Source organism: Lathamus discolor, chromosome 3 (genome assembly GCF_037157495.1).
Source record: "Lathamus discolor isolate bLatDis1 chromosome 3, bLatDis1.hap1, whole genome shotgun sequence".
Taxonomy (NCBI): Eukaryota; Metazoa; Chordata; class Aves; order Psittaciformes; family Psittacidae; genus Lathamus; species Lathamus discolor.
Genome location: NC_088886.1, coordinates 99965021 through 99977163, shown reverse-complemented (window position 1 = coordinate 99977163; position 12143 = coordinate 99965021). Strand labels below are relative to the sequence as shown.

General features: G+C 53.1%; 1 protein-coding gene across 1 annotated transcript; it reads right to left on the bottom strand.

Annotated features, from left to right (window-relative positions):
• Positions 1-3310: 3310 nt before the first annotated feature.
• On the bottom strand, positions 3311-4930 carry SLC18A3 (solute carrier family 18 member A3). The gene has a single exon (XM_065672813.1). It carries the CDS (start codon positions 4928-4930, stop codon positions 3344-3346), a length of 1587 nt encoding a protein of 528 aa, XP_065528885.1. The 3' UTR covers positions 3311-3343.
• Positions 4931-12143: the final 7213 nt, after the last annotated feature.

Here is a 12143-nt window from a genome sequence, read left to right as displayed (position 1 = left end):
AAACGCTGCTAGTAACAGACTCGTGTATTTGTAAAATCAGTGTGAAAAAGAGCAGCCTGAACAGTACCTTTCTCCGTCATGTGGATAAACTGAGATTTAGTCTCCGGTTCAACTGCTGCCAGCTTAGCATCATGGCCAATCCTATATTTGCTTTAAAGGACAAGGAAACTGACACTAGAGAAAATCCTGCAGAAATTCAAGATGACTTCAAAGTTGCTCACTGGGATGGCTATGAAGTGTATTGTGAAAGTTATTAGGCAAAAAAAGATAATCCTAGCTGTTTTTATTTACAGCTGGCTTAGTCGAGGGGTGGCGTAAGCAGCTTAGCAGGGTGGCAGGGAGTCACAGAAGGCTGGGGAGCTGGGTGGCCTTCCCCACAGCTCAGAGCAGCAGCTCAAACACACAACAAAAGGTGTTGATCTCCCTCTAAGCAGATAGCAGAGAGGGACTGAAATAAGCCCATGCGCTTATACTTGAGTTCTCCACACAGCGTGGACTCGGGAGGCAGCTTGCGGGATATAATGTTGTTGGGGCATTACACTCAGCCCTCATCTATTCATCCTCGCTCTCAGTGTTACCAGGAAGATAAAGTTCTCTGGAACTGATATTAAAGTTGAGGCATGTATGCGTTAGCAGCAATACACGTGTGAAGCGTGCACTGCTGCGGCCGTTGACGCGACGAGTGGAGCGCGGAGCCGCCCTGTCACCTGCCGTGAGCTATCCCGCGGGCCGTTCAGCACCGGGACCCGTCGGGGGGACCTTCAGCTCCACCGGAGCTGCCGCCGAGCCCCGAGACCTTTCCGCGACTCCGCCCCGGGGTTGCCCCTTCTCCCCCGTACTGCCCGTGGCTGGCGGTGGGACCCGCGGGCGGCGGCAACGGGGCTGCCCCGTGGGCGCGGCGGAGCCTGGCGAGGGGATGAGAGGAGCCCTCTCTGCTCGCGGGACCCTCCGCACCCGGTCCCTCTCTCTCAGATCCGCGGCTCTCCCTCCCCGGCACCTGCGGCCGCGCCGTCTGAGCGGCGGGAGGCGCGCAGCCAGCCCTCCCGTACCTGCTCGTCGGGGCTCTCCGGAGCGGTTCCAGCCGGGCTCTGCGCGTCGGGGCGCCTCTGTCCAAGGTAGCGGCGCCTCTGTCCAAGGTAGCGGCGCCTCTGTCCAAGGTACCGCCGCCTCCTCCGCGGCCAGGTCGCCTCTAGGAGAGGGCGTGCGGACCGCGGCTCATCCCCGCCGCTGCCTGGCTCCTCCCCGGCCCCGCCCGACCCGGCCCTACCCACCCCTCCCGCGGTGCGCAACAGGCGCTGCCGGCCGCGCCTGGGGCCTCACCACTCTTGTAGGGCCCCTTACGCAGGCTGTGCCTGGCGGAGAGGCACCGGCGCCCCCTCGCCCTCCGTGCCGGCTCCGTCCCGCGGGGGTGGTCTGGAGGAGCCGCGCAGAGCCGCGCCCTCACCGCCGTCGGGGGCGGGAAAGGGAGCCCCCGAGGGTTGCAGCTCTCGGGGACCGCAGGGGCTGTCGCCAGAGTCGAGCGGCGTCGCCGTGGGGCTTCTGCGGCTCCTTAAAGCTCCGTGGCGGAACGGGGTGGGCAGCACTGCTTGTGGCTGCACCGGCAGTACGGCCAAGAGGGGCGGCAGCCCGTGAAGGGGCGGCAGCGGTGCCGGGAGGGGACCGAGCTCTGCAGGAGATGCCCTACCGCCGGCAGCGGCTCCGGGGCGCCGGTAGCACCAGACCGTGCCGGGGCGGGAGCGGGGCGGTGGCCCGGAGGAGGCTCCGCTGTTGCCGCTTAGCGCACAGGGAGCGGCTGCGGTTCGGTGTAGCGGGGCTCAGATACCACCGAGTTGGCCACGGCTCGTTCGCCAGCCCCGCCGTGCCGAAGCACCGCCGCGGTGCTCTCAGGAGCTCTGCGCCGCATGAGCGGCTCCGCGACCGCCTCGGTGGAGGAGCTGCGGCGCGGCAGGGGAGCCGCGCGTCCCGCGGAGCTCAGCGGAGCCGGCGGTGGGTTCTCCGCGTCTCCTCGCGGCGCCCAGCTCCGCGGGACGGGTGGAAGCCCTTCAGTACGTGCTGTGGCCGTTTAAATAATTTCCACCCCCCCTCGATATTGAAAGTAATTTATTTTGTTTCCTGGTGAGTCAGGAATTTAAACAAACGATTTTATTTTAAATCAAGGTAAATTTACAGGGCAAAATATGCACTCTGGTTCCACTGTAGTTGGATCGAAGGTTTCCACTTTTTGTACAGTCTGAATGAAGCACATCACCCATATTTTGTTTTGTTTAATCCCTGTCGGCTACACTGTAGTGGGCACATTGCAGTTGGGCCGGCATTTCAGCAGTGCTTTCCAGTGTTGTGTCTCTAACTGCTGGTCATGCCATTTCTTTGGAATATTCGAAAAATGAAAATCACGATTGTGAGAGTTAAAAGTAAATCCACGTGAGCCTACAAGGAGCTGTTTATAGGTGATAAATAGCATGTTCGCAGTGCGATCCTGTCTGCTTGGATCTTCAAAACGTATGTTTTGAAGAATGAAGGAGAACATTTTGTACCAGGGTTTTCTCATGGGCAGCTCTGGTAACCAGTGAGGTTTGTGTTACAAAGAATTGTTACCATACGGGTTACACTGAGGGGTTACAACCAGCTCCCTCCCTCAATTAGCCCTCAACAATGAAACAAAGACAATCGATCTCCTTCAATTCTGTTTATTCAGATCGTATTATTCTCGTAGGTTGGACTTCAACATAACACAGCATATTGCATTACCAGAGAGCAGCACAAGAGAGGGAAAAAAAGTACAATACTCCAGTTTATTCCAAGGAAGAACAAGACATTGTGATAGTTGTTGCTCTTTTTAAATATACGAAACCAACTGAAAAATCTAAGTATATGTACACCAGATTTACTAAGTCCCTGAATATACCAGTCGAAATTTTACACAGACTTTTTTGCTTTTATTTTGTCAGAGATATACAGTACGTCACACACAGCTTTGCACAATTACACCCCAGCTATGAGGCTGTTGGGTTTTTTTGTTTTGTTGTTCATCGTTTTTGTTTGGTTTTTTTTTTGTTTGTTTGTTCGTTTTTTTTTGAAGGATCCCGCCTAGATTTATGCCAATGATTACCCAGGTAATTTTCTTTAGGATTGTCCCCTCATTCCCCACCTCCTCCACCTTGCCAGAATGCTAAAGGAAATACCGATTAGAAATAAGTCTAGAAGAAAGCCATTACATCATGACAAGGTTAAACTGTATATATTGCACGTCAGTACAGAAACATGATGCAGTAACACTTCCCCCCCCACCCCTTCTCTCCCCCATGCCCCTCCTTGCTCCTCATGCTGGGTGGCATTGGGGAACCTAACTGTACTCGTAGTCTGATGAGTCCTCCTCAGACACCCCAGTCAGGTCTCTGCGGTACGAGTCCATGCCATTCTCCTCCATCCCATCTGCTGGGTGGAGGCTTTTGCCCATGCCTTTACGCTCCTCCATTTTGATGGTGTCATAGAGTCCCTTAGGTCCTTCTTCAAGGAGAATGTTCCTCTCCGAGTGAGAGGGTTTCATCTGACAGACGTTTCTGAGTAAGAGAAGGACAGGGGCGTAAAGCACGTTGGCCAGCCCCATGCCCAGGTTGAGCTGCGCAAAGCCCATGGTGTGCACAATCTGGCCGGCCACAATGGGCCCCAGGGCGTATGCCACAGAGTAGGAGATGTCTGCAATGGCGTAGACGCTGCCGTAGACAGAGACGTGGCGCACATCCACCAGAAAGGCCAGGGTGGGCAGCAGGGCTGTGTCCACCAGGGCGATGCCGAAGCAGATGCCACAGAGGGGAACAATGACCTGCCCAAAATTCCTGCAGGCTGGCACCAGGCAGGAGCTGGCGCCGATGATGGCCATGCCCAGAGCCCCATAAAACCACTGGAGGTGGGGGTATGCCGCGGCCAGCCGGACTGTGACGTAGACGCCCAGCACGTGGGGGAAGAAGGCGGGCAACCAGGTGAGGCCCACCTCCCACTCGCTGGCCCCCATGGAGTCCTTCATCCAGTTGGCGATGGTGGGCTCCAGGAAGGCCAGGGGGATGTTGCAGGTGGCCAGGGCTCCTGCCACCACGGCGATGTAGGGGTCTATCATGAGGCGATGAATGGGGGTGCCTACCGGCATGTTGGCCCGCGCGGCAGCAGCCCCTGGTGGTGCCAGGGCCAGCAGCAGCAAGCCGTCGAGGAGGCAGACGCAGGCCAGCACTAGGAAGGGCACCCGCTTCCCGGCGAACTCGTAGAGGACGCCGCCGAAGGGGGGGGCCGCCAGGCTGCCGAAGGAGATGCAGGCCAGCGCCGTGCCCAGGGCGCGGCTCCGCGCTGGCTCCTCGGGGTAGCGGTCGGCGATGAGGGCGATGCCCGCGGTGTCGGCGAAGGCCGAGCCCAGCCCCTGCAGGCTGCGCGCCGCGAACAGCGTCGCGTAGTTCTCCGCGAAGGCGAAGGTGGCGGTGGAGAGGAACATGACGGCCAGCCCGGCCAGCAGCGGCGTCTCGTAGCCCACGCGGTCGATGAGGGTGCCGCTGAGCGGGTTCACCAGCAGCTGCAGCATGGCCTTGGAGGCGAACAGCACCCCGATCTGCACGTCCTCGTTGCCCCCCGTGGCCGGCGGATACCGCGCGGGCAGGAGGCTTCGGTTGCCGCCGCCGCTCCCGTTGCCCCCCGCGGGCGCGGACGGGCCAGCGGCGGCCCCCCCGCCGCGCATGGTCGCGATGTAGTCGGGGATGATGGGTACGATGACCATGTAGAGCATGTTGTCCAGCAGCAGCGCCACGCACACCACCACCAGCAGCAGCCTCCGCTGCCGCCTCGCCTCTCCCATGGCGGTGCCCAGCCGCTGTCGTCGCTCGCCCACCGCTTCCGAGAGCCGCGCCACGGCGGCCCGCGCCCGGCCCGCGCCCCCCGCCTCCGACATCGCCCTCAGCGCCGCTGCCGCCGCCCCGCCGCCGCCCGCATGGGGCACGGCCGGGGCGGCCCCGCAGCCTCCGCCGCCCGAGCCGCCGCTCACCTCCCGGCGGCCGCCGCCAGCCCGCGCCGCCGCTGCGACGTGGCTCCTAGGGGCCGGTCCTCCATCACCACACTAATAAGTGCCGCGCACGGAAACCCCACCCGCCCCGCCACCGCGCCAGCCCCGCCGTCCGCCCGCCCTCCGCGCCCCGCCCCGCTGTACCGCGCCGGCAGCCCTGCCCGGCCGCGGTAAGTGGGCTGCAGGGGCGGGTGTGTGTGTGTGTGTGTGTGCCGCCGGTCCCTGCCAGCCCCAGGGGTGCACCGGGGGGGGGGGAGTGGGGAGGCGGTGCCACCCTCCCGGCGGGGGCTCGCCGGTAGTTCTCTCGGCCCCGACGGCGCGGCTTTGGAAGCGGGCGCGGCTTTCTCGGCAGCCTCCCGAAGCCCGCGCTCCGTCGTTTCCCGCTGGGCCTGGTCGGCGCAGGGGCAGTGGGCCGGGCTCGACGTGCGCCCGCCGGTGCTGCGGGCAGTGGCCCCCTCTCCTCTCATCCCTGAGCCGCAGTTGCCCCAGAGGGCGGCCCCGAGCCCGGCTCGGCTCCCGTGCGGTGCGAGCTGCAAAGGTCCCTCCGCCCCGGGCCGGGGCCACAGCGAAACCACCGCCCCCTCCCCGGGCACCCTGTGCTTCCACCGGCTGCCGCCGTCTAGCGCGACAGCCGCCCGCAGGGGCTGCCCGCCGGCACCCGGCGCACGCCGCCGCCCCGGATGCACCCCCCGACGGCGTGGCCGGGCCAGGGCGCGGGGGCGCCCGGGGGGTACTCGGGCTAACCGGGAAAGGGGCGAGTGAGGGCCGGGCTGATCCCTGCCCCTCCTCAGGTGGTGTGTGCCCCCCGGTGGCAGCGCTCCCACCCAGAAGAGCACTGAAGCTGCACTGGAAAGCAGAGCGCAATACAGTAAACGTCTTCCTGCGTGCGTGCCTGTGTGTCTTAGCGCTCGGACAAATACCGGGGAAGTAATCCTCAGGCACGGTGGTATTGCAGACTTCCCGCATCTTGCCGGGACGGAGTTGCAGCTCTTGACCCTGCGGAACAAGGAGCCTCAGTTGGTGCAAAGGCTTTGGTATTAGGGGGATACTTCTGGCACAAAGCAGAGGGTAAATATCATTGCTCCTGTAGCAGAAATTATACGTGGGCTGATCCAAGAGGATGTCGGCAGAAGGCTTTACGAAATAGCTGGATCTCTCAGCTGAACAGTTCCTACGGAGATGTGGAGTTCGGGTGCCTTCATTTGCTTGCATAGCTGGGCTTCCACAGCTGAAAGGGAGATGATTTATCTGTCAGTCACTGTATCCCGCTCTGTTGCAAGAAAGCTCTCTAGATGGCCGAAAGACTTTAAGATGGATTTCTGCGTGGAGTGGCATACAGATCCAGTTGTGCTTACACAGAAATGGAGTCTTAAAGCACACTTGAAATAATACCCCTAGACATCCGCATTGTCGTTGTTACCATTATTTGTTACTCATTTACTACCTCTGCTGTAAAACTGCAGAAATATGCCACTGACAATAGAGACCAAGCTCTTGACCTGGGGCACTAAATAACGTAGTATCCTAAAAGCTTTCAAAGAGCATTTCAGAGTGTAGAAGGAAAGCATCATAGAGAACAGAAGGGTCTTATTGGAAGGGTCCTGAGCTGAAGGCCATGGCTGGTGCACTTGATGCATAATTCAGGCTAACGTCACCTGCCAGATTGATTTTGTTGGGCACCCCCCTCCCACCCCCAACCAGCCACTGCAAAACCCATCCTCCTGGCTCCTCAAACAGACCCTGGGGTAGCAGCCTGGGAACATGTTTCTGCAGGGACTAGGGGCACAGGAGGAGCAGCTCCCAGGGTGACAGGTAAACTGTTTGGGATGGATATCACGTTTGCAGTAAGCAGTAATGGGTTGGGGGCAGATATGACTTTGGATCATTGCTGTGCTGCAGTCAGGAGTATTGGAATCTTGGCTCTTGCTTGATGAGGCACTTTATTTGATTAAAGTTTCCCTTTTAATCAGAGATATGGTCATTTCCCGTCTCTAAAATGGAATCTGGCTCTGGGGGTCATGTCTGGATAATAAAGGGACTGGTTCTCTTGTCTCAAGGGAGCTGATATCGAATTTATTACCATCAAGGGAAAGCAGAATTATACTTGTAAAATGTTGCATAATAAATTTAGCCTTCTTAGTAAATCAAATCAGCAGATACCCTTTATCTGCAAGAGATGCGTCATCGCTACGTGAGCTTCTTTGACTAGACAGAACTAATGGGGAGGAAATGTACCTTCAAATGTGGTCAAAGTGGATGGACCCATAGTAAATTAAAGTAAAAAGAAAAGAGTTTCCCTGATGTTTGCCTTAGAAATTCATAATTATATTTGGGAAGAGGCTTCAGGGTGAGACGAGACAACTTTTAACATTCTGTACTTTCATTCCAAAGCCCAGAAGATGTGGCACTTACTTGATTTGAGAGGAGGAATGTGGAGGAGGTGATGTACTTCATTTGTCCTCCAGTGCAGAACACGTGTTTTTGGAAAGCCACTGTTAATGTCAAGGAGATGGAGAAGATTTCAGGTCTGTAAAAAGAGCAGAGTTGAGTGCACTAGGACTTCTTATGACTTTCTTTGTTCTAGATGCTGTAGATGGAGGAAAATGCAGCCCATGATGACTGTTTTGCCATGGAGAGGAATTTTTTCTCAAGTCCAACAAAAGCCCAGGGCCGAGGAAGGGAAATTACATTTAGGATCTTTGAAGTTTCAGAAACAACAGAAAGTATATAACACATATAAGCAATAAATGTACGTGTTTGAAGGTGGCATCAGTTCAAGTGGAATGTGAGGGGAAAGTGGGCTTTGGTATGGCCTGTTGGTCACACTTCCAACACTCTCCGTAGATTAAAAAGACCTACCTACACTAGGAATTTTGGAAAAATGAGAGAGGTTTCTCTCCAAACAGCAAAATAAATATCCGAGCAGTTAAACAGAAAAAATGACTTGTGTACAGTCTGCGCTTGCTTGTCCTGCTACCTGCTGAATTGATAGTCCTTGCACTTTGGAATGACAGTTGTTTTTGATGCTGTATCAGGGTGATTTTACAGCAAGAGAGAGAGAAACAGCAAGTGCCATGATGCACTCCGCTGCCAGGAACTGACTTACGTTATTGTGCATCCTTAGGAGTCCTTCTTCCAGAGGAGAAAAACTTTTTGCTGTGAGGAGTCCAAACACAATGAGTCAGAAAGTTAGAGTTCCTTATGTCTGCAAATTATTAATTTTCTTAACAGCCTGAGTACTTAATGTCTGCAATAGAGAGCTTGTCCTCTTAAGGATATGGCAATACTTTTTAGCACTTAGTACTAAACTAATTACTTGTTTCTTTTCTGGTTTTACTTTCTGATTAAAAGACCTGCTAATCTGATCCTGCCAAATGGGAGAGGCTCACTTAGTTTGACAAGTACATTATAATCTTTAGCAGTGTGGTGGAGGAAAAGGGAGGAGATAGAAGGTAAAGCCTGTTTTCAACAGCTTCATTTCAAAAGCATTTTTGTTCACAAAATGGCCAGTTTGTCAGACAGAAACCAATAAATTATTGCCATGAGTGGAATTAGTGAGAAAGCACTGGGTATTTTGGCTCAGTAAAATGCAGGACACATATTCCTGTAGGTCAGTGGTAGCTTGCTGCCCTTCCTGTTGGGCACTAAAATCTTTGTTCTCTAAGCAGGCAGACACAGGGGTGCAGGCAGAGGCACACACAGGAGCTTTGGAAAGCAGAGGAAAGAGGGAGTTCTGGTAGGGGCTGGTAAATCCCATGGCTGGTGGCACCATGCAGTGGCACCCCGCAGGGGAAAGCCAGGTAGGGCTCAGTGCTCCTGGTCCTGCTTCAGGTTCCTGCTGGGCAGGGCTGACTGTCAGCACTGTCTGGACAAGCCTTACCCCTCCAGCCAGTGGTGCTTTTGATCTTACTGGCAATAGCCACCAGGCACAGCCTTCTGAGGAGAGCGTCTGTTCTGATTTTCTGTCAAAACTTCATGCATGATAGAGGAGTGGTGAAAGATGGGAACTGAACATGAAACCATTTCTGTAAAAGCTGTGTTCAATGAGAAAAAAATGCTCTTTATAATACAAGACTTTGTGTCTAAGCTTATGTTATCTTTAGCAATAGTTGATGTTCTTGTTAGTTGTAATGGACAGTTGTTCTGTTAGAGGTAAAAGAGAGCAATTAAATTATAGTGTCTCTTCCAACTCTGAAGGTACAGGGTATTCTCTATGGCAAAGTCATGTCTCTGCTTCTAAATGACTGAGTGAATGGAGTTTCCACTTCTCCCCTTGGAGAATACTTAGTTGTCCAATAAAATTCATGGCTCGAACAGTCTCCTAATGTTCAGTTTGAAATTTCTTTTCCTGTGTTGTTCCCACTATGCCTATGTTTACTGTGTGCATCACCTTAAACCACCCTCATCTCTTCTTTACATCCTTTAACCGTTTGCTCTGTCAGTCCCAGACTAGATGAGAGTGACAAATGGTGCCTGTCTTTCAGATACAAGAAGCAGCTATTAGATCTGTGAATATCCTGTTCCTCCCAATGACTGCTTCTCTTCCTAGTACCTTAGCATAATTTTTGTCCTTTGCTCTTTTGAGGAAGCCTGTCTAAATGTTCTCCAACCAACCACAAAAATATAATCTTTTCCCCAAGTTACCCTGTTTTTCAGCTTCTCAGTTGTAAAAATACAGAATCTATCATTGTTCCGAAACCTCTCAAGTTCATGCAGGCACTCATTTCTCATCCAATTTTGCAGGGAGCAGGAGCTGAAGATATGTTTTGAAGCTACTGATTCCCCACTAGCCGCCTGTGTCTTCTCACCTTTTAGGGCTTTGCTGTAGTCCAAATAAAATTTCTCATTAGTTCCTCATTGCTTAATAGCCTCTTAGAACTAAGACAGCAGGAAACACATCTTCCACACACTGACAAATAGTTTGTTGCTTTAAAAACGGCATCAGATTGCCAATCTGATTTGCTGACAGTTTAAATGTAGGTTTCTATCACGTTGAGCATTCCCCTGGTGATGGCTGCAGAAGGGCATGTCAAATAACCTGTCAGATATTTTGGTTTGGTAATCTGTAAAGTGATCAACATTGTCCCAAGCAGAACAAATTAAATATGAATGTTTTACTTAAATGGGGAGGCAAATATCTTGGCCAAACAAAATGTGTTTGCAGGATATATTGTATGTGACACGTCCCAGTGACAGGATACAAGCCAGCTTGTATCTTCATACTATTTCAGTGAAATTTCACTGTCAGGAAAAGCTCTGGCATCTAGCAATTTTGTAATGCCTTTCTACAAAACTGTTGCAAAAGGGGCAGTTTTGAGTGAAGTATGAAATACGCATTAGTGCCTGGAGACAAACAGCACAGTGTTGTAGTGGATCCTACTTTTCTATGTAACTTATGAAAGGCAGAAAAGATAAACCTAAATAATTACAGAATCACAGAATCACAGAATCCCAAGGGTTGGAAGGGACCTAAAAAGATCATCTAGTCCAACCCCCCTGCAAGAGCAGGGTAACCTACAGTACATCACACAGGAACTTGTCCAGGCGGGCCTTGAATATCTCCAGTGTAGGAGACTCCACAACCCCCCTGGGCAACCTGTTCCAGTACTCTGTCACTCTTACAGTAAAGAAGTTCTTCCTGATGTTAACGTGGAACTTCCTATGTTCCAGTTTACACCCATTGCCCCTTGTCCTATCACTGGATATCACTGAAAAAAGCCTAGCTCCATCATCCTGACACCTACCCTTCACATATTTGTAAACATTGATGAGGTCACCCCTCAGTCTCCTCTTTTGCAAGCTAAAGAGACCCAGCTCCCTCAGCCTCTCCTCATAAGGGAGATGTTCCACTCCCTTAATCATCTTTGTGGCTCTGCGCTGGACTCCTTCAAGCAATTCCCTGTCCTTCTTGAACAGAGGGGCCCAGAACTGGACGCAATATTCCAGATGCGGCCTCACCAAGGCTGAGTAGAGGGGGAGGAGAACCTCTCTTGACCTACTAACCACTCCCTTTCTAATGCACCCTAAGATGCCATTTGCCTTCTTGGCCACAAGAGCACATTGCTGGCTCATGGTCATCCTCCTATCCACCAGGACCCCCAGGTCCCTTTCCCCTTCGCTACTTTCCAGCAGGTCAACCCCCAACCTGTACTGGTACATGGGGTTGTTCTTCCCCAGATGCAAGACTCTACACTTGCCCTTGTTAAATTTCATCAAGTTTCTCCCCGCCCAACTCTCCAGCCTGTCCAGGTCTCGCTGAATGGCAGCACAGTCCTCTGGTGTGTCAGCCACTCCTCCCAGTTTTGTGTCATCAGCAAACTTGCTGAGGGTGCACTCAGTTCCCTCATCCAGGTCATTGATGAAAATATTAAACAGCACCGGTCCCAGCACCGACCCCTGAGGAACTCCACTAGTCACAGACCTCCAGCTAGATTCTGCGCCATTGACCACAACTCTCTGCCTTCTTCCTTTCAACCAGTTCTCGATCCACCTCACTACTTGATCGTAATTACCCAGTGCCTAGTGTTTTTACTCATGTGCATACATTATAGGCATGTTAAGTGTGGCTGTGGCAGAATTCATCACTGGTGTTGCTCATCTCTTCTAGTTGCATTCTTCTGTTTGTAAGAAGTTACGTTTCATGCTTTGCCTTAACATTTTGAATGGCTGTGGCATTTCAAAGCATCGAAAACACTGGAGAACAAGGGGAGAAAATGCGTCTTTTTTGCAACATAGATAAAATCAGTAGAGGCTGAAGCCACCTTGTGGGTACTTGCAGGTGTGTAGGGTTGGTATCCACACAAATTTAGGTGTGCAGTTGTGGCTGGTTCCTCAGAAAGGTATAAGACTGAGTCTTATGCTGCTAGGGAGGATGGGCTCAGGTGATGTTAATCCTAGGTTGGGATAAGTCAAGTGTTTGTTTGAAGCCCCTCTTGGCGTGAGGTGTCAGGGAAAGATTGTGGGTAGATGCAGAAGAGTGAAGGTAGTGTTTCATTGTGCTTTTAGCTCTTCTTGTGTCTGCTGAGTTCTCTGTTGTCAGTGTGGCTTCAGAGCAGCATATGGTCTGTGTGGTCCTTGTCAGCTGGGGCTTTTCTTAGCAAGG

Excerpts from the sequence above, each read along its gene's own strand:
- SLC18A3 (XM_065672813.1), bottom strand. The coding sequence starts at position 4,930 with ATGTCGGAGGCGGGGGGCGCGGGCCGGGCGCGGGCCGCCGTGGCGCGG.